The sequence below is a fragment of the Leptonotus elevatus genome, chromosome 11, assembly GCF_054856555.1.
Source record: "Leptonotus elevatus isolate MCC_2025b chromosome 11, RoL_Lele_1.0, whole genome shotgun sequence".
NCBI lineage: Eukaryota > Metazoa > Chordata > Actinopteri > Syngnathiformes > Syngnathidae > Leptonotus > Leptonotus elevatus.
In genome coordinates this window covers 5,196,800-5,223,623 of record NC_141249.1, presented here as the reverse complement: position 1 = coordinate 5,223,623, position 26,824 = coordinate 5,196,800, and the positions used below count along the sequence as shown (strand labels likewise).

At 39.1% G+C, this 26,824-nt stretch overlaps 1 protein-coding gene across 1 annotated transcript; it reads right to left on the bottom strand.

Moving 5' to 3' along the window:
* Positions 1–1,838: 1,838 nt before the first annotated feature.
* Positions 1,839–19,384, bottom strand: alg6 (ALG6 alpha-1,3-glucosyltransferase). Its single transcript, XM_086090274.1, has 14 exons — positions 19,215–19,384; positions 18,892–18,976; positions 18,394–18,483; positions 18,142–18,230; positions 17,880–17,962; positions 16,914–16,978; positions 16,494–16,679; positions 15,807–15,942; positions 13,909–13,994; positions 12,185–12,269; positions 11,898–11,968; positions 11,059–11,127; positions 8,693–8,885; positions 1,839–2,922 (listed from the first exon to the last, which is right to left on the bottom strand). The coding sequence occupies exons 1-14, from the start codon at positions 19,294–19,296 to the stop codon at positions 2,725–2,727; spliced, it is 1,518 nt and encodes a 505-aa protein (XP_085946400.1). The 5' UTR covers positions 19,297–19,384; the 3' UTR covers positions 1,839–2,724.
* Between the last annotated feature and the right edge of the window lie 7,440 nt (positions 19,385–26,824).

The following is a 26,824-nucleotide window of genomic DNA, read 5'->3' as shown; positions in this document are numbered from 1 at the left end:
TGTCGCAAAGCAGCACATCTGTTAAAAAAAGTCAGGTTGATTTCCATTTGTGTAGTTCTAGCACCCTCTAGTGGCTAGTTTTTTAGTGCAGTTTAATTTTCACAAGGCATGTTTTGCCTTTTCAATGTTTAAAAACCATGCTAATGGTCAGGTGAAGGGGAACGCAATATGCTTGGGAACCGAGTCAATATGTGGAGGAACTCAATGAGTGCGTGCATTAGCAAAAGTAAGTGCCTCAATATTAAGCGTTATTACAGATTGTAGGTTGTTTATACGCAATATCGTGATCAGGCTCGGGGAGTAACGGAATACATGTACCGCCGTTAAGTAATGAGGTTACAATTTATTTTTTTTAACTCTATTCCGTTATAGCTACAGGAAAAAACATGTAATCAGATTACAGGTACATCTATTAAAAATGGGGATTACTTTGAGGGATTACAATTTCTATGATGAGAGAGAGAGAGAGAGAGAGGGAGACAGAGAGAGAGAGAGAGAGAGAGAGAGAGAGAGAGAGAAGACAGACAGACAGACAGACAGACAGACAGACAGACAGACAGACAGACAGACAGAGACAGCATTATTATTTATTGGTCCATCTGTCCATTTTTAAAACTATGCGTGGCCCTTGCACACTTTCCTCACCTCAGCACTAACAGGTCACTTTCTTGTTTGGTGTTGGGGGGTAGCTCGAAAGGGTTCCCTGCAGAGAAACAATATCAACGCAGCTTCCATTTCTGGCTGTGGAGGGTCGTGTGTGTGTGTGTGTGTGTGTGTGTGTGTGGCGGCGGCCTGTAGCCAATAGCAGCTGACACGGAGTGAAGAGGTGGGGACACCACCACGGAGGGTCTCCAATCAATCACAGGTGTGACAAGACAGGCACATTGCTAGTGGGTGGCAACACGACTTGTTCTCACATCATTCGAAGGTGCAAGATGATGTTTGGACACGTTTGTGTTCGCATGTCGGCACAATGTGTCAACAAAAATAATGTGGCACACTAAAAAATAATGAGCAGACATAAAACTAGAAATCCTTTTCTTTCAAGATAAAATACTGAGTGGACAGACTTTCCTCATTTGAGAGCTCAGGTAGTCTAGATCAGCTAAATCGAATGACACTCATCATAGTAGCAGTAAACCTATGCCTTCACAAAGATAACACATTAAGGAATAACCCATGGCAATCCAAAAAGAGCTATTTGAGCATATTTTTTTCCAGAGCTCATTAAATGAGGAAAAGCAAAACTAGTCATTTTATTTCATGTCAACTACATAAAGTCAATCTGAGCAAGCATGTACACAAGTTATTTAAATGGTTCCAATTTTGTCCTCATCACTTCAAAGCAAGCAAAAAAAAAAAAGTCAGAGATTGGGCTGCCATGTGGGTACGTTATTGGCCAGTGGGCCTCAGAGCTTCTGATGCTCCAGCACCTCTCGCTGACCTAACATTTATAGTTGTAATGGTTTTTTTTATGCCCATGTCATTAACTCAGAGAAAGATTGGAGAGTGAAATTGCATGTAGCGTTTTTCTGTGGTATTTCAAGTTTATAGCATTATGCTGGGATATGTCACCTTCCATCATGTCTTTAAGGGCCTGTCTTGCAGCCGGTTTTCTACAAAAATGTACACGACTTTTGTAGTGACCCATTGTCGTTTCGAGGACTTGAATTAAATGTTTAATATTGTTGAGTAAAAACCTTCGGAGATGGCGTTTTGGTCTAATTACTGGCTCCATCGCTTCCCAATTGGCAGTAGTGTTATAGCAAAAGGAATTTGTTATGACTGCTTGGAGCAGTATCATTTAATTTGGCAATAAAGCTACCGTACACTTCGGGTTGTTGGCAACGTTTTATTTTGTTTTCTGATGAAAATACATTTGTACAAAATAACTTGCATGGTATGTAAAAGCATGTAGTGAAAAATAGAAAAAAGGGCTCAGCACCATATAATGAGTCCATTTAGATGACTGTTAATCCCAAAGAATAATATTCATCCAGGCATTATCTGAACCGCTTAATAGTTTCACCAAACCTCACAGTGCCCTGTTAAAAAAAAACAGTGGGGCTAATTAACATAAGAACCTCCACATCAATTAAGTTTTAGTTCAATGGAAGCCAGACTGGCCTTTGACCCAGCAGTTTGAGGGCCGCAGCACTACTGAACGAGACATATCTGCCCCTAAAACAAGCCAATTTCACAATGGCAAGAAAGCTTTAAAAAAAAAAAAAATAACAGTCTATAATTCTTAATCCTTGGAATATTTTAACTAAAAGCATGGTTATTATGACACCTGCATGAAATTGTGGGGGAAAAATACACATTTCTTCTTTAATATGAACAGTTCATGACAGATCAGAATGTTAAAATGCTACTTAAAAATTGCCTTTAATGATCAAATCAGAGGTAGACTACCCAGAATGCATTGCATTTTGACTGCTATGTTGCACAGTGTGTACAACCTGTGAGTGATGTTTTCCCAAAAAGTGCTTCTTTTTTTTTCTTTCTCAATTGTAGACTTTTGCAGTTGATGCATTTCTAATACGTTGATAGCCGATTTGAGTTACACCACAAGAATAAAGTATTATCATGCAGCTCATTTTCATTTGGTATACACTGGCAATGAGCAAAATGTCTCATGCATAGTGAAAACAAATACACACGTTTGTACAACACTGGCTTTCCTGAGTCACTATTAACTCCATACGTTTGTGTGCGTTGTAATTATTTGATCTTCTTCAGGCTTTTTTTGTTTGGCAATGCACTGAATTGGACAATGTTGAAGTAGAAAAATGTCCCCAAGAAATGAACAAAAGAAAAAGTAGACACTAGCACTGGAAACAAGTCAGGCAAATGAGACGGAGGCGGGAGAGCAACACTTGCGATGCTCAGACAGGCCATGGCCGAGACACTTATGTAGAACTGGAAGGCAAAAAGAGGGGTTGTTATTAGTGACAGCTGAGACAACAACACTTAATTAATGTATTGTCAGAAATCTGCATTTGTAAGGACAAGGCTAATTAGCTATTTAAAAATGAAAAACAAAGTGAGAACCGAGTATTAAAAACTCAATTTTTTCTGGACCATCTTTGGAATGTTTGTTCCAATTACAGTATATCGGAGTCCCAATTTAAATGTAACTGATTTGAAGCAATACTGTATACTTGTCTTTAAAAGAGGCACTTTAAATTGTCTTAAATGAATCAAGGATCCAGAAGTACATCCTTTGCAGTAGTCGTTCATTCTCAGCAGTAATGTATGAAAGAACTATGAACTAGTTCATTTTTGGATCGATGAACTTAGTTAAAAAATGGTCAACTATGAACTGCACTAGTTAATTTTAAAATTTGTGAGTTGAACTTCGAACTAGTTTGCATAGAAAATTTACTTTCCCAACACTGCACTACGCTATCAGACATTGGAACGGGCTCCAAACATTTTATTTTTCTCGCTCCTTGAGTGTCTTCGTGAACTCCCTACTGTACTTTTAGGTGGGAAGAGCTCAAATCTAAACCCAATCGAGGATAAAGGAATTTACAAATAGTAAATTGATCCACTGGAGGTCCAACAGGTGATGATGCAAATTAACGCGAAAAACAAGCAAAAAATTTTTTTTTAAGGATTTGCCATCTCAAAGACTGCGTGTGACAAGGCTACAAAAAAATTATAAAAATCCTGCTGAAGGGAGATTGCTATAATTTCTAAATGCCCAAACTGATGTTTGGGACAATTTGGTACTAATCTAGAATTTTCCCCCATTATCTTCAAAGGATCTCTGGAAGTCTGCCAGAATGCCTGCAGGGTTTTCAGTCAGCAGCAAGCTCCAGGAAGAGTGTTCCTACCAATTCTATTAATTATAAAGGCCACTTCACTCTTGGAAATATAATGTCAAATGAGACAGACATTTCTGTGCCCTGTTACAATCCTACCTTCAAGCTCTAAAGAAAACGTTTTTGATCTCATGTCAGCAACTACTTTTACATATCATTGCAAGAAAAAGTAAGTTTGTAATCTCTACATAATTGGTCATGAAATGTGATCTGATCTTTATTTAAGTCACATACAGAAACAGTCTGCCTAAAGTAATACCACGTAAACGTTTTCCTGTTTTAATTGGACACACTATGTTAAGATTCACACAGTGCAGGTGGAAAAAGTAGTTCAACCCAGAGGCTAAGGACTTCTGCAAGAGCTGCCCAGAGGATTGTCAGTGAACCGAGATTCACCTCAATGTGACGAGATTGGAGCTGCTTAAAGCTGACGTGCTCTATATCAAATAATAAAATAGAATACCTGCAATTGGCAGATTGTCAAAAAATGAGGAAAGTTCAGCACTGTGACAAGGAGTGACGTCCTTATAACTTTGTTAACCGCGCCACACAAGGCATTTTATATGCAAAATAGGTAGATATAACAAGACGGTAACTCATACAGGCAAAGTGTTGCGGTGTTCCATTTGCATTTGTGTTTGTTTGTTTTTTACAGTTGAGCCCTGCTATTCAGGGCTGGCCCGCAAACAACAAAAATCTGCGAAGAATTGACGCCAAATGTTTTTAAATTATATACTATGATTTTACCGGTCCGGCCAATTTGGTAATATATTTTCCTCCATGTGGCCCCTGAGCTCATATGAGTTTGACACACCATGGTCTTACGTTTTCCAAGTAAAGAAACCTTTTTTATTTAGTCTCTGACAGATTATAGCTTTGATTTGTCAGAGACTAAATAAAAAAGGTAGCTTTGATTTGCTAACGAATATTGGTGGACATCCCTGTCCGATTTGTCTTCCTTCAGAAAGTAATGACATTTAATCACCACACACGTGTGATGTTCCCATGAAGAAAGTATTTTCTATCCAACCGCCCCTCCCCCCCAAAAAGGCCTGGCACCTCAGGCTAAAAACTAACTGATGTAATGTGACTATGATTTATCAAATCAAGCAGTAATTTAATTTACTACCAGAGATGCAAACAGCTGATGGTGAGAGTGAGCTCACTTCGATGTCTATTTAAGCTTTATGACCTGAAGATAAATCAGTGAGTACGATCGAGGAAACACCCCATGCCCGCGCCCACCCAAACCCATGAAACCCTATCGTCGTCACTGGTGCTCGCTATTTATGCTGCTTGTGTAAATAAATATATCTAGGCAAACGTGTGTTAATGGACACACGCTATAAAAAGACACCTTCTCCTAATCTCTGACACTCTACCAGTGTCGCTTTTGCTATGGGCCTGACCCTGCAGTGACTACAGACATGGCAGAAATTTAAATAACCGACTGCTAATTCTTGGAGGGGTAGATTAATTCCTTGAAAAGCACATTTTACAGTAGCACGTAATCTTTCTTCATCAGCATATCGTCTCATTCTGATGCAATTAGTAAATGCATTAGCTGTGCATCGTCATCCCTGCAGTGATGAGATTCATTATGTAAAACACTGTTTATAATTTACAGTTGTTATTAGGGCTGCACAACATATTGAACAAATATCAATTTGCAATATTAGCCCATGCAATATGCATATCGCAAAGACATGCATTAATTTTCATATAGAATTGTATGCTTTTATTTGAATTTGACCAGTCAGACGCAAATTTAAATGTGATCGTCATCCAATAGTTAAACATTGTCTAGGGTAATTGCAATTAATTAACAAAGAATACATTAAGCTATCTTATTTTGCCGCATTGATTTTTTTTTTAATTCTTTCATTAGATAATACAAATTTAATTTCTTTAGGTACATGTTAAAGGGACATTCAGTGATTCCTAGCGCCATCTAGTGGCATTCATTTTAAAAACCGACTGCTTATGTCAATAGTGTACAAAAAAAAACATGTATCGCATAAATGTATATATTTTTTAAATATTATAGATCTAGTAATCACGAATTATATTACATGGCTGTAGTCTGACCTTACTAGAGCTGCCATGTTTCGCCGCCATCTTCCTGCTACGGATGCCCAAAGGACTACTTTGCAAATGTATTTAGCCCGGGTGGTGCTGGCATCGCGTGTCGGACCCAATGGGTCGACCACAGCTTACCTTCCACAGTAGGGACATGCAGGTGGTTGTCACTATCTCCCGTGATTCGGGCCCGTCGCTTGTCACTTTCTGCTTTCCTCTCGTAAGCTTTTTAAAAAAAATTTTTTACTACCTCCTCCCGCTAGCCGCTCTTATTAGCCACTCCTGCCTATGGCTCCGACTAACTCTCGCTAGCCACTCTTGTTAGCTGCTCTGGCTAATTCCGTCTCGCTCGGTCTTTCGGCGTCGCTCACCGGGCTCACCAAGAAGCTGGTTTGCTCAAGCAAAATAAGAATTGGTGGTAGGCTTGCGAAATATGGTCTCTCTCAGCCACCGTAGTCTGCGTGCTCCTGCGTGCTTCTAATGCTATTCTTTGACCACTAGATGGCGCTAGGGACTACACACTGAGTCTTTAAATATCACAATGATATCAATATCACTATTATTATTATTTTTTTTTTTCAATAATATCACTATTATCAACAACTATATTACATGTTTTTCTAATATCGTGCAGCCCTAGTTTCTGTTTCTTGTATTTTTGTTACCTAGTCTACATCCATATATTGGAAAAAAACAATGGCGCAATAAGTAGCATTGAATATCTATGCTCAGTTCCAGATTTCCTTCAACAGGTAGAACAAGGAAAACAGCAATTGACATTGTCCATCCAGCCATCCATTTTCTTAACCGCTTGTCCTCACAAGGGTCGCGGGAGGCGCTGGAGCCTATCCCAGCTGGCTTGAACTGGTTGCCAGCCAATCCAGGGCACACAGAGGACGAACAACCACCCACACTCACAATCCCACCTAGGGACGATTTAGAGTGTTCAATCAACCTGCTCTGCATTTTTTTGGAATTGACATTGTAAGATCTGTAAAGTATGAACCGATGAGATAAAGATGAATCATTAACATTGTCCAAATAATGCTGTGTATATCAGATTCACGTGTAACTATGTAGGGATCCAACCTGAAATGGTGGTCTCGTTTCCCATAAATGTTTTCAGTCCACACCAATTTTAGAAGGAAGTGTATACTGTGCAGTCAACAAAACACATTTGTTTTTAAATTTTTCCATGAATGAAAGTAACAGACTAATTTATTTCAAAATTAATTCACAAAAGTGTAAACAAGTCCTCTTCTCATTGGTGAGTTACGCTATCATGCTGGTATCATGTCTCTGTATTTATGTCACACTCTGCCTATGTGCCGCCATGGTTTAGATTTAGTATTCTAAGCCATACCGTTACTAAGTGAACTGTACCGGGCGCGAAGTGCAGACATTCTCAACCAATGTGCCGTGAGAGCTCTTAAGGTGTACCGCAGGAAATTATAAAATTTCACTTTATTGGTCAAAACATTATTCATAACAAATAATGTGTCTTTGTTCATCTATCTATGCTAGAAAGACTAGCACTAGCTTATTTTAGCTAAATGCCGCTTTACAGTCTATTCATGCCCCAAGCGCATTACCATATTTTTTGGACCACTGAGCGCACCGTATTCTTAGGTGGAATATCAATGAATCAACATTTAAAAATATATTTATTCATACAAAAGGCACTCCGGGACGCCTTATTGTTGTGAAGCATCGTATGTTAAATAGTTTATTCTAATTGTACCGTATTTTTATGTGATAGATTTAGCACAATTATGCTAGGTTATATTGGGTAGCGCTGTGTCTCGCTTGCTTTTGTTCAACTTGCAACTACACGGGGTTGCTTTGAGAATAAGAGGGGACTCTGCGACAGACAAAAAACAAAAAGTTTGAACATTGCTAGTAAATAAGCTGACCAGTGGTTGCGTTATTACTTTGGCTAATGCTAAATGCTATCTTGGTTGACAGTTCAACAGCTTTAAACAAGCCAATGCACTCACCATTATCCAACCTTTTATGCTTGGTCCCGACAGCTATTTTAAGCTGGCTGTGCCGTTTACCTCATGCTGGTCCGGTCCGGTCAGTTGCGTTTAGGTCTTAAACTAATAGGACTAAATTTCTCATGATCCTTGATTCATGATTTGACATGAAAACATATAGATGTTCTAGTTCCATCCATCCATCCATTCAATTTTCTTAACCGCTTGTCCTCACAAGGCTTCAGGCAGTAGGCGGGGTACATCCTGAACTGGTTTCCAGCCAATCGTAGGGCACACAGACGAACAATCATCCACAATCACACCTATGGAAAATTTGGGAGGAATTGGGAGGAAACCGGAGTATCCGGAGAAAACCCACGCAAGCACGGAGAGAACATGCAAACTCCACCCAGAAAGGCCGAAGCCCGGACTCTATCTCACGTCCTCTGCACAGGGAGGCGGACGTGCTAACCAGTCATCCACCGTGCCGCCTGTTCTAGTTCCAGTAAGGCGAAAACATAGATGCCTGCTAGCAAATAGATGCATATGAGAATGAGAATGCCAACATAATAGATGGGAGTTTGGATTAAAGACGACAAACTGAAAGGCCGTTATCCATACATGCATATCATAAGGAGCTCCAGATTACAAGGCGCATAGTCAATTTTTTATAAAATTAAAGAATTTTAAGTGTGCTTTATGGTCCCAAAACAAATCACATATTACCCTCTACCTCGATACATTCTAACCAAGCTGTAATTGTGTCTGGATTCTTCTCCTGTTATTGCAACAGCAGGTGACACTGACCTTCCATCTCACAATCCAAGCCAGGTCCATTCTGGGTAAGAAGAACAAGATCTTGTGGTAAACTCCCAGGGCAAGCTCTTCTTCTGAGCAGTGCTCCAATGCTGACAGTAAGTAGATGCTGAAGAAGAGGAAGGCTAGCGAAGTCACAACATACGGCACCAGAAGACCATCCTTCAGAAACAGAGGCACCATGCTGTGCAGGTGGAAAAAAACAATGGAAAAAAAACAATGCTGTTTTTTTTTTTTAAAGGACATCTTTATGGATGATGTATTTCAATCTGAGCCTTGATACCCAGTACTTGTAATATGCATTACAATATTCGGTTCACAAATATGTTTGCTGAATGCAGCGCAACTTTTATTTCAGAGGTCTCGCACCAGCATTTTGCTCCTGAGAGAGATAACTTAAAGCTTATCTTAAGTTTAGCGGATGACCGTGGACAAGAACAACAGTTGACTCATACTAAATCGCACAACACCCCAACTATAAAAAAAAAAACACACACAAAAAACTCTCAGTTCTCAGGCACTCATTCTTTTTCTTTGTGCAAACAGAAAAATGCCCCATTTAACAGCTAAACATTTTAGAAACAGATAATTAATTTAAACTTTAGACTGGTTACATTCTGTCCTCTCACTGTTCAACTCGAGCATTCATTCAGCCAATTATGCAAACAAAAGATGTATTTTTTAGATAATAGAGCCTGAAGAGGATGCACATTATGTCCATGTCAGACTGTACTGAGAAACTGGAGAATGACCTTCTGTCCCTATACAATGCACACTTAGACAGCAGGCATTCTGACTATGTAGGGTAATCCCCATGTATCCTTATCCTAAACCACACACACAACAATTAGAGCTGCCGGAAGAATTTAACAACAGCTGGTGAAAGTTGAGGAAGCACCTGAAACACTACTTGTCTTTCCAAAAGCAGTCCTCACCTTAACCCTACCAACGCACTGACATTTTAAAGTCTATTACTATGACATTTGCCATTTGATAGTTATCAGATTATATAGACAATAAAAGTCTGCAAGAATAACAGTTAAACCATATGTGAAAATGAACTGACAGATTTATATGGACTGATGACTTTGTACCAGGTCATTCCACAACTTTGGCAACTTTTGCAATGAATGACATCAGTTTATTATTTATATGACGTGTTCTTCCTGGAAACATTTCCATTTCATCCAATCAGTGACCTTGACTCAAGGTTTAGAGTTTTGCTAATACGGGAGCGCCGAGTGGTTAAGAACTATGGATGTAACAATAACGGCAATATAGTGATATCACAATATTCAAATTGCCACAATATCATCATCGTCATGATATTATAAGACGCACATGTGTTAAAATGCTGAGGTTGTATTCCTTTTGTGCAGTTCCAGTTTGTGCATTTTTGCAGTTTAGGCATGTTTTAGCCACCTATGTTGAAGACCCAGGCTAATGGCTAGATGAAAGGTAACGCGACACGTTTCAGATCTTCCACAAATCGACTCAGTTCACAACGTGCGTGTGCATTAGTAAGCAAGTGCCTTAATATTAAGTGTTATTAATGATTCTAGGTTGTTTATGTAAGACAATATGTGCTGTTTTTCTTTTACAATATCAGTTTTTATAAAGTATCATGAGCTTTTTTTATATTGTGAACCTCCCACAATATTGTGATAATTATCGTATGGTGCAGTCCATATTATAATAATTATTGTATCTTGAAGTTTGGCTATCGTTACATCTCCATTTATGCATCTAAGGCAGGGTTCACCAATTCCGGTCCTTGAGGTCCGGAGTCCTGCAGGTTTTAGAAGTTTCCGCCAACAAACACACCTAATACTAAAGATCAGGATGGTTATCACATCAAGCATGCTGATGAGCTGATTATATTAATCAGGTGTGCTAGTGGGCAGAAGCATCTAAAACCTGCAGATCTCTCGAGAATCGGAATTGGTAAACCCCGATCTAAGGGTTAAGAACACCACCTACCGAATAGCGCTGGAAGGAGAAATACCACGCTGACAAAAACACAAGGAACATACACACAACACCAACCACCCCTTTTTGCCCATGAGCAAAGCACTGAAAGCCTGGACTGCTCCACAGGTGCTACATAGTAGCCCTGTGATCCAGTGTGCCACTAATGCTTAGAGTCTTTAAAACTCAGAGGACATATTGTGTTTTTTGGTTAGTCAGAATTATAACATACCATTTCTGAAAGATTACAATTCTTAATTGCGCATAAACCATAAAAAGCTATATTCTTATTCAAGTCCTTAACAAAAACAGTTCAGGACAACTAATCAATAACAAGAAAAGACCTTCCAATTCATAAAATATGTTTAGAAAGCCACAGTTTGACTTACCTGAATGTAGACGCTTGCAGGAACCAAACGGACATGAGTGGAAGGTCATTCAAGAAGAGGCAAACGGACCTAGAAAAGATCCAGATAAGTATCTTATCTGTCAAACATACGATACAGATACAAGATGATGATACAAGATGCACTTGAATTGGTCAAACCTCACACAGCAGTTACCCTTGGACCAGATTCACCATAATAGTTAAACATAACAGTAGGTCTTGTAGTGTAACGGAACCGTTTCCCTCCATTACATCAGGGCCGACAATATTTTGACATGACTTTACAATGTTAAATTAATGACTGGCTGCTTGATCAGTGTTGACAAGTGACTTGTATCCTCATATGCTCTGAAGGGGGCACTTTCCACCGGCCCCTGATCCCATAATTACAGTCAGTACTCTTTGCCGATCCTGTTACAGTTCAATAATTGATCTTGCGCAAACAACGTCCGAGCTGCTGCCATCCATTCTTTCCTAATCCCTGGACATGCATTACTGATTGATTTACGGGGACAGGTGCTAGATATAACTCAATAGTTAATAAAGCAACAATCTACCCTAATCTAGATTAATAGATGATCTCAGATCTAGGAACTAAATCCCCTGCTCTCAAACGTACCCATGGCCACGCCTCTCTACCTTTATATAGTGGTTGTGAAATGCACACACGTCTACAAGCCCTGTGTCTTTGATGGTGAGAAATAAGGTTGACTTGTGTTTATAACAATGTTAAATTGAGTGTGATGGCAGAAACAAAATGATGTTATTTAGCTAACTTAAATCTAATAGTACTACCTTGCAGCTCTAACTATTTTTATAAACAATTTTTGCTCTGCTTACAATGATGCCAATAGAATGGACTTCTCGTGGACTTGATAAGAGAAGAGGAAGAACCCCAAAGATGAGTTGACCTAAAAAGGAAAGAGATTTTGTGTGATTATTCTGCCTAAATGAATCTCAACAGCACTTAGATGTGTAGTAAAGAGATTGGGAGAAATGTAAACAAGTAAATCTGATTACACCCTTAACATTAGGCTCATTCAATGACAGAAACAGGTGTGGAGGAATGGAAGATTCATATTCTGTAGACTGTGTTAATTACTTCGTTAATCACGTTAATCACTCACCAAGGCCAGTTTAAACTGCCAGAATGTAGGTTTTGTCATCACTCTGATACAAGATGGCAGGACTGCCAGGACAGTGCAGGCCGAACTGGAATAAAGCACACACAAAAAAACATTCTGGTGAGCTTCCTTATGACTGGTTCTCAAAAGAAAAATTCCCATTGCAGGTTACATCTCAATCCAATTAATGTCCTACATAAGCACAAGAACCAATCTTCTCTGATATAAGCGCCTGAAGACAATAAATGAGATTTTCAGGTCAAATTGGCTGCACCATTTCAGATCACATCCCTTCTATCCCATATAATACAATATGGCTATAATTTGGCAGACATTCAAGTGTGAATAGGATTAGGACAATACTTTGTGTCCATATGTGCAAACACAATCACATCGCCTCAGTTTGATGTTAGGTAGAAGATTACATTTTGTTGACAAGCCTTCATGTCAACAGGGAAATCAGAGAATTAGTCATCCTCGCGCCATTCAATCACAGGACAACAAACAACCATTCATGCTCACATTTACACCTATGGACAATTTAGTCTTTGATTAATGTAAGACTGTAGACATGTTTTGGAACGTGAGAAAACATGAAAACTCCGCACAAGAAGTCCTGTATCGAGATTTGAACGTGTCAAATCCAAGCATTCATTGAACTGTTATCACACTAGGATCCTCTAGTTTATCTATAATGAAGGTTCTTGCTATGTACAAGAACCAAACAATGTCCCCCTCTCAGGGGGACATTAGTTTAACCCTTCAATTGTCACCTTCTGAGGGGGGAAGCAGCAGAGGAAAGGGATTAGGTGTTAGTATGTGTTGAGAGGTCGGTCAGCAGGTTTAAGGAATCAGCGCAACATTGTGTTTGCGCAACAAATTGTGTGCCAGATAGAGAGTTTTGTAAAACAAAAACACAGCAAGGCAGACAAGGCACAACTCTGGTAATTCAGTACATACACGCCATATACAAGTATGCATGTCTTATGTGTAAGGCTGGTGGTTTACAATCCACAAGGACATGGATACTGTTACATTGCTGATTGAATCTATGCACAAAGTACACCGACGCAGAAGCATTTAGCAACCCACCAGTGCCAAAAGACAGACGTGTTTTTCATTTGTTTGAAATTCACTACAGTCAAAGAGGTCCAACTTGATCCCAGGACTTAGCAGCCTGGCAAAAACATGCTCATGCAGCGAACATAGGACTCCTATATTTAGAGTGATAGGTTATTTACGCACAGTCGTCCACGGCACAACTGTTATATCAACTGTTTCCTCTCTGTGATTTACAGGATCTCGGTTTTTGATCAAAATAGCTCATTTAGAAAAAAAACATCCTATGTATTATAGATCTGCTTTATTAAAAAAAAAAAAGGAAGGATGCACTTTTAGTCCTATAACCTTCATTTTGCTGTATACAAACAACACAGGCCTCAATATATCCAAGAGCAACCAAAGCTCTTGTCACCACATTTCTAAAAACAGCTTTGACTTCATGTTCAGAAGGTCCTCACAAGATCTTTCTACGCCACTAAATTCACACCCTTGGGCAGACAGGCTCTGCTTTCTCACTGCTTCACTGAAAGACTACAAAACGACACGTTGAGGGAAGAACCAAACAAAACAAACAAAAAAACAGCAGACATATTTCAGGGGGGAAAAAACAACAGCAGAACATTTCCAGGATAAAAAAAACAACAACAGAAAGATGGGGAGATTACCTGAGGTAGAGTTGGAAGTCAGTGGACAGAGTGGATCTGAGTTTTATCAGGATGTTCAAGCTGCACCATGTGTTGGCCACCTTATCCTGTCCAAATACACACTTGGTGAAATGAGAGGTGATGACACAACTCATCGTAGTCAGTCACTCATCGTGCTATACTGTTTTGACGCATGCCGTTATGTTTGTACAAGCACAGTCATAACTCTGAATTCCATTTTATCGATAAAGCAAAAAAGTTGAGTAATCTCCCCCTTCAAATGTTTCTTAAGGCATTCCTAGGAGACAGTTTCACAGGACAGCTCTGAGGTGTGGCAAGTAGCCCCTGTCATCATGGTACTTATTTGTAAACTCAGAGATACAAGGTCGAAGGTCAGACTATAATAGTTTCTGCGAAACCAGCAGATTTAGACCAATCACAGGACACAACTTAACTTAAAGTTGGAATGATTTGCAGCAAGAAATATTTTAATCATCATATGTATTAAATTGATGAATTAACACTCTTTGTATTCATAAATTAGATGATTAAACGTCCAAATAAATAAAGGGAACAGAAGAACAAACGTGTAAATTATATTTTTTTCTTTAATTAATAAAATCTTTATTATTATTGTATTTTTACCACTTTTATATGATTTTGTGAATAACTTACAAGCTTCTGTTTGATTGTTGTGTGGTTATTGACTTATTGTCACATTTGGGTAGCAAGTGAGTCAATTGTGTCGGGTTCAGGTTATGCTTACAGTGCCACTGTGCACAATACTGTCACACAACAGAGACCATAATGTATGATTAGATCAGCGTCATCACTTTTCTGGTCTCAGGCCACGACTAGAAATCCCATTTCTTGCCTATTTCTGTCTCTCCTCCATGCTACAGCTGCCCACGGCGCAGCTGCGCGGACCCTCACGTTAGCCCTGTCAGCATTCGGGCTGTTCAATGTTATGCTGTCTCAACTGCAGCCCTCTCTGTTTTCCCTGTCGTCTCACTCCAAATAACCACCATGGGAATGTTCTTGAATGCCACCTAAAGGCAACACATGAACGGCGGGGTGGGGGTCAATTTCAAATGGGGCACCATCACCTATAAGCTGTTAGAATTTCACAGGGAGACGCATTTGGTGCCATTTTTTGTGAGCAGGGGGCAACGTGAGACGACAGAATGTAGTTCAGTGGGTAAACTTACAACTGCTCCCACCCAGTAGTTGCCACTCGCACCGGCCAACGCTCCTCCCCTTCTCACCCTGTTTCCTTACCCAAAGCACATGCGTATGCTCAACGTTTCACAACTAGTTGAAGGCAGTGTGCCCCAACAACCTGTCATGTTGTCATCACAGGCCCCGGCACCTCGTGCTTTTATTGAACAAATCCAGTTACAGAGCCAGCAGCCACCCCTTTTTGGTTACTTCTCACACAGTAAGACCATTACGTGTGAATCCTTCACCTTCCTTCACTTTTTATTTTCCTTAAGTTTCCCAGAGACAAGAGTGTAACAGATCTCCTGACCTTTCCAAGATGTTATTCTTCTTATCTCTTTCTGATTGGCATTGAAGGACTTAACAATGTTTGCCATGGTTTGAGGATGGAACCGCTTGAAAGGCACGAGGAGGTCTTCCTTGACCTTAATGAAAAACACATCTTTGTACATATTTGTTGCCAAAGGCATGAAATTAGGACTTAAATTCCTTGGTAATAAGACCTCTTTCCCTGGAAAATGTCTAATCGTGACTAATCCCTGAGCCAATTTATTGGATCAATTACCCTCTCCCAATTATTTATTTGAATAACATATTGAGTTGCAAGCCACAATTCCTAGACAAGAGTACAAATGTTTTCTCGAGATGAAGATTAGATCTCTCACATTTTCATTCTCGCTTTTAATTCTGCTGTATTGTACCTCAAACAGGCCTCGAGCCACGGGAAAGATTCTCCTGAGCACCTGTAGGGTCTGAGCAGGGTCAGACAGGAAGGGCAACCAGCAGAGAGCAAAGGTCACCAACACTGTTGCTGCGACTTTCAGCAACATCAACAACCTACATTAAGAGGATCACAAAAACATTCATTTAAAAGTAGTGTTTGTCAACACATGAACAATGAATGACCTTTTCACAGTTCTAGTGATTTCCACAAATCAAAATGTTTATTCGTCATGTCCTCGGTTAAGAGATATGACCTTTCTTTTTTGGAATGCAGTGAAAGCAATGCATCAGCTGAGAGTCTTGAGCGTAGGTCAAACCCTGCACTGATTTTGTCAGCTGTAGCGGGGAAGCTGCTGCACACACGGGCATAGCTGAAGAGTTTGAGTGTCATCTGGACATATCTTCCCACCAACCCTTCTAATCCGCCTCCCCATTTGCTTTAAATGCCCTTGGAACATTGTTACTAGATAAATAGACACAAGTAACAGCATCCTAGCTGATTACCTCAGTCATTCTGTCACGCTCCAGCGAACTGTGCCTTCTTTCCAAGTGACAGAAGGTCAAAACAATATGATGGTAAAATTAGCGTTGACTAAACTGTAGGTTGGGTGATGATGTGTAATAAGGGTTACATATCCATCTGTCAGAACATTGGGTACACTCACCCTTGCCGCATTAGGCCCCTTTTGACACACTTTCCCAGGAGGTAGCAGAAGAAGGGAAGAGCATGGTAGAGCTCCATCTGTTTGTAGTTGAGGGCCAGGGAGAAGGCCATCGAGCCCAGTCCATCCCAGCCCAATCCCAGAGCCACAACAGCCCACAGCGCAAAGCCCAGACTCACTGCATTGTACCTTGTATTGTTAAGATCAGTATTGTAAACACTTGTAGAGGAGCATCATAAATGTGCTGCAGAGAAAACTTTTCCTATCTTGAAATAACATTTGTTGTAAGTTAGTTACAATGAAGAATTTGAATTTGGATGAATGTTGCTGTTTAAGGTTGTAGGTGAGAGAGCAATCCAAATATTTGGTAGCTTTGTCATTAGGTCAATAAAGTAACACTAACACTACACAAACAAAGGATACTGGAAATGTCCATAGTCAATAAGAAGTAGCCCCGGATAGATCAGAAAGCAGAGCAGAGTGCAAGTCTGGATAGAAAAACAAAAAATAAATGTAATTGTAGTTTTAATTATACTGCTAATCCCTAAATGAAATTCAACTTACATTCTGATATATATATATATATATATATATATATATATATATATATATATATATATATATATATATATATATATATGTGTGTGTGTGTGTGTGTGTGTGTGTGTGTGTGTGTGTGTGTGTGTGTGTGTGTGTGTGTGTGTGTGTCACACTGCACAAAGAACCACATTTTCTGATTAGATGATGGATGAGGAAGTCCAACTTTTCTGAGTATCATACCTGCATTAGCTGTATAAGTATACCAGATGAATAACATACAATTTCTTTGAACATTCACTGTTGTGTCAAGCCATTCCTACCAACAAACTCTCCAACTGTTTTGTGTAACATATAGCAACTTATCTAATAACATTAGGAGTGCAGGACTAAGACCGTCTACATGCATTGCGCACAATTTGACTTCTGCCTTGTTCAAGAGCAGGGGTGCTCAAGTTTGGTCCTTGAGAGCCTCTATCTAGCCTGTTTTCCATGTTTCCCTCCTGCAGCACATCTGAGTCTAATGATCAGCTAATCAGCAAGCTTTGCAGAAGCCTGACAACGATCCTGATCATGAATCAGGTGTGTTAGTGGAGAGAAACATGGAAAACAGGCTGGATAGGGGCTCTCAAGGACCGAACTTGAGCACCCTTGTTCCAGAGCATCTTGGCTGTGAGTACTTACATTGGCCAGGGGGAACTCAAACCCAGAGCACTTGGTCTAAAATATTACCTAAACTATCAGTTTGCATTAAGGGCCAATTTGGATGACCAGTGCACTAAAAATATTGTATTTTATCTTTAGGTAGATATTATATTTCAGTAAATGCTAAATGCCAAAATCGTGTCTCACCTTTCTCTTAATAGTTCCATAATTCAGCCACAAACAATATAATACAACAGCAGGAATGTATATGAGGAAATCTGCAACAAGCACTGCAACAAAGAAAGAAACAAAACAAAGCATACACAACTTTCAATACAAGCGCCCATGCATCCCTTAAAAGGGAGTACATTAATAAAATGTATTATCTATTATAACAACTTCTGCAGTATATCTTGTAAAATTGTGCTGATGAGACAGTAGATTCATTCCTTTTTCGTTATCAACATACCTGTTGTTCTCATAAATAACTTGTGTGTTGCACTTTCATAACCTCTGGATTTGTGAAGCTGCACCCATTCCGGGTTTATAATCTTGGCACTGTAATGTAAAATAAACACTTTCATTGTTGTTGAATATGCAGTCAGGGTTGAGTTAAAACCAACTCAGATTTTAATGAATGCTGGAAGAATTAAAATGTGCTACTTAAGTCTAAGTTTATGACATTTTAGTGAGGCTTTCATCACAAACTCGAATTACTTACATTTGCGCACAAATCAGGCTATGATAGGCAGTCAGAGGAGGATAATCAAGACCCCAGTAATTCAAGTCATTGTCTGTGGTATTGAAGTACCTGAAGGAGAGCAAGAAAAAAAACTCCTGTAGTAATGTTACAACTGCAATACTCATATTGCATTAGATATTTTGAAATGCATAGTCTCCGATGTGATAACCCTCACATTGTAGCAACTGTAAAAATAAGTATCCATGGCAAAAACTGGGGCTTACATCTCTTATTGTCAATTGCCTGAAAACAAATTGTTGCAATCACTAAGTGCGTTGATGGTGATGTGAAAATTATGTTAACATAACACAGCATGAACAGAAAGACAAGTAAAACAACAGTAGCTGTGACACCTGCAAGCCATAAGGTATTCCATCTCTTCAATTAATTACAACCATGTTCAACAATGTACAGTAAAGTATACAATTGTGCTCAAAATTGTGTTAAGTGTCCACAAACTATGCGTCAAATACTGACCATTGATGCACTGGAAGATTGTAGGTTATTTCTTGCCAGTGCCTCTGTGCTTCATAGTCGCCAAACATCGGTGCTTTTCCCGCACCTGGAGACAAAACGTTCAAGTTTATGTCTGGGAAACAGACAGGTAAAAAAAGAAAAGAAAAGGAGAACAAACTGCTTCAGTTCCAAAACGTGGTATTATTACAAACAACATTTTAAAGGCGTGGACTTTTATTTCAATGCTTTATGGACGTCCGAGCAGACCAAAAAAGCGTGATGAGTTTGTAATTGGCAAAATGATTGAAGGCAGTAAATAGCGCTGAAAATAATAAGCTTCCTACCGGAATAAGAATTTAAGGACACTCCCCATCTCACGACAACGCCGAGTAATACACATATTGAAACGAGAGGCCAAGTCTGCATAACTCCCAAGAAACAAAGTAAGCTTTTGTGTAATTATAAACTGGCAAGAATCTATTCAATGAGACTGTTTTTACTCTGCATGCGTTTCCTGAAACGTCATCAATGTTGGGGTCGTTACACGCTCTTATTGGTCAATGTTTGCAGACGCTGACGTATAAATAATGAGACATTCAGGTACCGTAAGAATATCGGAGTTTTAAGTTTCAGCCATTTGAACGATGACAGATATTATTTATCTAACATACTCTATAATAATTATTCGTCCAGTGTTACGAGTTGCATTGCTTAAAAATGTTTTTATACTTGTAAACTTGTCAAATTCCATATGGAGAATGGCATGGTGGACTAGACTTTGTGGAATCCGAATCTGTCCTTCTGTGTGAAGTTTGTGTGTTCTCCCGATGGTTGATTGGTTTTCTCCAGGTACTAAAGCTTCCTTTCCAAATTGCAAAAAATGAAATAAAAATGAAAATGTTTCTAGCTTAATTGAAAATTGTTAATTGACCATATAGGCATGAATGGTTGGTTGTTCCTGTTAATGGCTGGTCATTAGTTGAGGTGTACTTATTCAAGTGCTTTTAGAGAATCAGTTTTTTTTTTTTTTTTTTTTTTACTGTAAATTAATGTTGTATCTCATGTGAATGATGTTAATTTCAAAGTAAAAAAATAAAATAATACAAATGAATGGTGGAATAAAGCTGTTTTCCTTGATTATGATGCATAATATCATTTACTACAGTGCTATATGCACAGCCATCGACATGGACGGGCCATTGGGGGCTGTACGCACCCACCAAGATGTTTGTGCTCACCCCAGTCTCCACCTACACCTGACAATTTGATGACAGAAAGTAGACCAGCTGAAAGAAAGCAGGTCTAATTTGTGGCGCAGAGGGTGCAATACATTTTGATGGATTTCATCAACGCGCACTGGGCACAAAATTAGGGCCCCTAAAATAAAGTTTTTCTTTTCTTTTTTTAGTTATTTTTGTAGCAGACACTGTCTTGAGAAGGGGTGGCCGGTTCCGTGCGATATGTCAACGCATCCGTTATATTGGATGTGACCATTGTATAAGCCACAAAATTGGCAAATATGTTTGTGAAATGAGGTTTGAACCGCCTAATAACATCAACAGTAACAGTTTAGTCTTAATGCAAGAAGTGGAAAATTGTTGAGCAGCAAATGGACAAGGAATCTTCAACATCATTTCACTTAGCCACATCCAATATGGCTGCTACTAATTCAGTGTTGACTCACGATGGGGTCTAATGCCGCATTCAATGATGGTCGGAAGTCGCATTTATCCAAGTTTTTTTTTTCCTGTCCCGACCTGAAAGCGTTCGAGGAGAAAGCAAACAAAAATGGAAGATAGTGATAAATATATATATATATAAAAAACACATTTTAAACCTCCAGCAAAGTTGCCTTCTCACAATTTTCCTTCATTCATTGTTTTTATCTTATTTCAGAAGCATTCCATACAGTTCAGTAATTCACGTATAATTTCATGCCAAATGAGCCATGTTGTAGTAGACCTGTTAGAACCGGCACTGGCCCTGTATGTTCATGATATAATACAATAAATTGCAATGATTATTTAACATTTAGTGTCTTTATATAGTTATATATGGTCAAATAAAGGCTATTGTAAAGATGTTTGGGCAAATTGATCAGCCATTAAAAAAATATATATTTCATGCAGATTTGTTTGCATGTCAGTTTAAATCAGTTCACAAGGAATGGCTTGAAGAGATATACCATAATGGCCAAAATTTTGATCAATATTCAGATTGATATTTTAACGTAAAAACAAACTAACTAACAAAAAAACTACACAGAAGTATCATTGTTTTTTAAAGACTATTTATTTTTAAGCTTACTAAACCAGACTGATAGCATTTAAAGGTTGAGGAAAATTGCTGCAGTTGTTTTGCAGTAACTGGACATGATCGGGACAAAGAGAGCCAACAATGTTGAGCTTTGTCACAATATTCAAATTTTGTGAAACACTTAATATTCTTTTTGTGTGTTTCTGCCGAAATGATCAAAACTGAAGCAAATAAAGGCTAGAAATATTACACTTGGTGTGTGGTGAACGAATGTAACATGCAAGTTTCACTTTTTAAAACAAATTATTGAAATAAATAGATTGTTTTCTTGATATTCAAATTACATGACAATCACCGGTTTGAATTTCCCACCCTCTGTCTGTGGATGTGAGGTCATGTGAGCAATGTGTGCGTGAAGAAGGGAGTCTGCAATTTCATTTTTCAGCCACATGTGGCAGTAGTGATTAAAAATTAAATTTTCTGCCTCCAGAATCTTTAAGTGGACACAACTCAAAATATTGAATGTTAAATTTGTACTGGCTTAATAAAGCTGCAATAGCTCTGGACCACCGGTTCACTGTTAATGACAAACCCTGGCTCTGCTTAAGACCGAACTGTATATGACGCGTTCATACTGTAGAACCAAAATAGAAGTAAAACATTTTAACTACAAACGTTGGAATTTAAAAAAAAGTAAGAATACTGTCTGCTCAACATAAAATTAGGTGTGCAGTACTGGCAATAGCATGCTTATCTGCACTGTATACAGATGTGGAATTATTAAGGCCCCACTTTTACCCTCCCCTCTCAGTGTAAATCTCAGCCGACGGGCATGATCTCCTCTGTGACCTTTTCCTCTGTTGACACCCACGTCTTTGTTCCCAAGGTGTTGGGTAGACGTGTTCCTTGTGGTTCTGGCATCAATTATGTATAAATAATAATAACCTTGGACAACTGCTGATTTGCAATGACACTTTCATTACAAAGCGAACAGCCAATAACTCACTGATAGCCATTAGTTATTAATGCCTGGCCACATCAGCTTTACTTTGTCATTTATTGCTTCATCTTGATGCCTTTTTAAATATTCAGTAACTGCTGTACCTACATTTACTGTCTGTGGCCTCCTCCCTGGAGAAAGCTATTGCTGTTGTGGTGTGGAAGATGACCTGTCCTAGACATTGTGGAAGAGTTTTCCAGTGGCAGTGTGTCGAGGTATAAAACTTGGGAGAAATTATTCATTTGACTACAAACAATCCAACCTCCTGTTACAGATATTCTTTAATGTAATTTAATGTTGCTTTTTGATGTCTGCTTTGTCACCCATTTAAATGTGAACCGAATGTTCAATCAAAATGTCGGAATAATCCAATGTTTGTTTTTGCATCGGAATGATACACCACTTATGACTCCTGAACTGAACCAAATTTACAAAATCATGATCCACTATATCACAGGTGTCAAACTCAAGGCCCGGGGGCTTGATCCGGCCCGCCACATCATATGTGGCCCACAAAAGCAAATCATGTGCGTCAACTCCCCCGATCTTTGTTAATATCTGTACCAAATGTTTTTTCAAAAAAAAAAAATAGTTACCCATTTTACAGTAACTTCAACAATAATTTTACAAACTCTTATCCTTGACTTCTGATTTCGAAACAATCCATCAATTTGTTGTATATGTGTAATAATACTATAAGACGATTAAACACAATTTTTTTCATCATCAGAACGGATATTTGATGGAAACCGTAACTACAAAGTGACAAAAATGAGTTTAGCACACTTGCATGATCCACCATATGATGTTGCCAGCTCACATATGGTTTGATTTTGTGTCAAATCTCACGGCAGTAGATTTTTAATTGTATGTTTGTTTTAGTATCCCACAATTGCTGATGTTGAAAGGTATGTTGTGAATTTCATTCACAGATCCGTCTAGTCTGGTTTTATTTCAAAACAAGAAGTGTACTGAGCTAAAATGTTATCTGAGACCACAAAAAAGACTAAATGTAGATTATAGATTAACTAATTTGCTCCCAAAAATGGATAAATACGTTCTATTTTAAATATTACCATGCTCCCAAAGATGTATTTATAAGGTTGTTTTTTATGTTTTCTTTATGCTAGAGCATACAGAAGGCTTTGATGCAGCCTCTGAACTGAAGAGAATGCTTGAAGCAATTGTAGTTATTACAAAAACAGCCAGCAGGTGGCAGCAGAGTATAAGAGATCAACCAGGGCCATGTTGCAAAAAGCTGTTTTCCCCACTGTTTTAAACTGATTTGTAAATAATGATGAAACTTAGCTATAGTCTAATGCCAATTGCTGCCAAACGTGAACAGATAGAAATATACTTTTTTTTTCCTGATGAAAGAAGAGACTCTAATCTTCCTTTTGGTAGGTTCTATGTTTTTTATAGCAATAGAACACAATATTCTGTGGGCCTTGTAAAATCTGTCACAATCCAGTAAAACAGCCGGGAGCGAAGGGTTTTGCTTCAGTGAAAATGGCGGGGAATTAATGAGTTAAAAGTATAAAGAGTGTTTATTCCTTGACTCCTTGCTACTATTAATTCATTTTCCATACCACTTACCGTGGTGAGGGTCAGGGAAAGCTGCAGTCTATCTAAGTCGAGTGATTCGGGGTTGATGCATGGACTGATCACCATTCAATCCTAAAACTGACGCATGAAGACAAACAACCGTTCATTCTCACATTCACGCTAATATCCAAATTTGTGTTTTGGTTTGTGAAGTGCGGAGATTTAAGGCCACTAAACAAGACAACTTTTGATTTTGAATGATATCAAGATTTTTCAGATTGATGAAACAAATGTTAGTGTTAGTGTCTGCTTGTCTGTGTTTCTCTACTCACACATTTAACATTTCTTTTTAATCATTTTCAGTGATTGTTTCACAGGAAGACAATTTACACATTCACTTCGCATCATTGACGACGGCCACCTTTCTGCGAGTGCTTCCGCATATTGGCAAATGCTTTATGACGCGAAGCCTTGCAAAAATACATAGAGGGACCATCTGTACTCACCCCAATAGTTAATTTGGGTTCAAATGTATTGCCCTCTGTATGTTGATGTGATGTCATGTGCGCATCGTGTACGCGAAGAAGGGTGTATGCAATTTAATTTTTCATCATGGCAGTAGCGATTCAAAATTGAATTTTTTGCATTCAGTAGCTTTGATATTGTCCATACATCTTCTACCGCTTATCCGAAGTCGGATCGCAGGAGCTTCAGCTTTAGGAGGGATGCCCAGACTTCCCTCTCCCCAGCCACTTCAACCAGCTCCAACAGCGGGATCCCAAGGCGTTCTCGGGCCAGCCGAGACACATAGTCTCTCCAATGTGTCCTGGGTCGTCCCCGGTTCTCCCGCCGGTGGGACATGCCCGGAACACCTTTCCAGAGAGGCGTCCAGGAGGCATCCGAACCAGATGCCCAAGCCACCTCAGTAGCAGCTCGACCCTTAGTCCCTCCCGGATGACCGAGCTTCTCACCCTATCTCTATGGGAGAGCCCGGACACCCCGCGGAGGAAACTCATTTCGGCCACTTGTATCCGGGATCTTGTTCTTCTGGTCACGACCCACAGCTCGTGACCATGGTGAGGGTAGTAATGTAGATCGACCGATAAATCGAGAGCTTTGCCTTTGGACTCAGCTCCTTCTTCATCACAACGGACCGATACAGAGTCCGCATCACTGCAGACGGTGCACCGATCCGCCTGTCGATCTCCCTCTCCCTCCAGTCTTTGATATTGTGTTTGTGAAATATGAGCAAAATCAGCCAAATCCACCTTTTTGCCACTTGCTGTTCACTGAAAATGACATCATACTTGCTCAGAACTCAGGCAACAACCAATCACCTGTTTTCTGAAGGCCTGAGCAACTGTGATGTCATTTTTACTCGACAGCAAGTGGCAAAATGACCACCCCATTATTGTAAAGAAAAAACTTGGGTTGTCTTCCCCTTTAACGACTAATTTATTCATAGGTGTGAACGTGAGTGTTTATATATGCCCTCTGATTGGCTGGCGACCAATCCAAGGTGTACCTTACTTCTTTCTTGCCCAAAGCCAGCTGGGATAGACTCCAGCTACCTTAATACCCTAAAATGAGGCCACGATGGATGGATGGATGGCAACATATTTTTGTATTTTGCATGCTTGTTTTTAACCTGCAGTCTTTGCTTCAGTGTTTTTCCCCAGATAAATTTATAGATTGAGCTATTAATTATTTATTAGAAATATATTTTATATGTGTCCATTCCATTGGACAATGGCTTGGCTCCATTTGTTTGCAATTAATGTGGAACCCTTTTTGTTTGTTTGATTCTGTGTTATCATCACTGGCGTTAGGCGGAATTCCCAAATCATCACTTTTCAGGAGAATCTCAAAAACGGCATGTTTGTCCAACCAACCATTAACATTGCATCATCAAAGAGCACAAGTCATTTTCAACATGGATTGGATAATAATTTGTAATAAATAAATAAATAAATAAACAAATAAAATATTTATTATTTATGAATATGAAATTTGCCTGATTGTGCAAACTGGTTTTGGCCTAACGCCAGTGATATGTTCCTATTTCCCAAGGCCTCATGTCAGACACTAATTGACAGCAATGTGTAAATACTGTGATGTGGATTGCTGTGAAAAGGTTATATGAACTTTTCCTTATGTATTGAACAGGTTCTGCATTACATAGCTGTCATTCATTTTGTGATATAGGGACATGTAGATGTTATAAGTTTGACTTCTTTCTGCCCCCTTTCTTCTTTAAAAAAATAAAAAAATAAAAAATAAAAAATAAATACATCTAAAAACAAATCTAAATCTACCATGCCCAGAGGCATATATACAGCAATTTAACTGAGTTAATGGAAATTTGGCAGTTAAAGTGTGTTTTTACCGTGAATTATTCCATCCCTTTGCTTCCCATGGTTTTCAATTAAACAACAAATTAGCCATTTGTTGTTAAAAGAAGAACAAGGCCTGTAGGCAGCCAGAACTATGGGAATGACACTCAAGGCTTTTCTTCACCTGTGCACACTCAAGTGCAGCTGTAGTGCATAGCTCAATATAGTCTGTTTGCTTTTCAAATGAGCACGTTAATATAGTCAGCAATTTGTATTCTGCATGGGCAGAAATATTGGTAGAAATCTTTGAAATTGATTCATATGATGAATGTGTGTGTGTGTGTGTGTGCGCGCGTGCGTGTGCGTGCGCGTGTGTGTGTGCGTTGGGGTGTGTGTGTGTTGGATTATTTTGGTAAATATTAGCCTCCCCCCCACAGCCCCTCCCGCATAAGAAGGTACCGGTAACTAGGTGAAGTCCCCCAGTAAAGCGAGTGTTGTTTCATTATCATATAGGTGCATGAGCAAAAATGCAACAACCGTAATTGCAGTCCCGGAAGCGGGTTTTGATGCTCCCGAAGACAAATCATGGATCTCACACTTCTGAACCGCGAATTTTATAGGCGATTAAAACACCTGCAGTGACAGACCAAACTTGATAAATACGGTTGCGTTTTGAACAAATTCTTCTTGGCTCGTTTTTTAAAAATTCCCCAAAATTTTAATCAAAGGGTTTGTGTAATTGGTCCCGCAAACGATAACTTTTTTAAAAAACCCATAAACCAAGATCTCTGTGTATAGCATATGTTTTCGCAGTAATGTT

What these genes read in the sequence shown, in the direction of transcription:
- alg6 (XM_086090274.1), bottom strand. Translation starts at nt 19,296, where the DNA reads ATGCAGACTTGGCCTCTCGTTTCAATATGTGTATTACTCGGCGTTGTC. An exon ending in AATCTTCCAGTGCATCAATG is followed by an intron (nt 18,484 to 18,891) that starts GTCAGTATTTGA and finishes GCTCTCCTTCAG; the next exon opens with GTACTTCAATACCACAGACA. An exon ending in GGCAGTTTAAACTGGCCTTG is followed by an intron (nt 11,969 to 12,184) that starts GTGAGTGATTAA and finishes TTTCCTTTTTAG; the next exon opens with GTCAACTCATCTTTGGGGTT.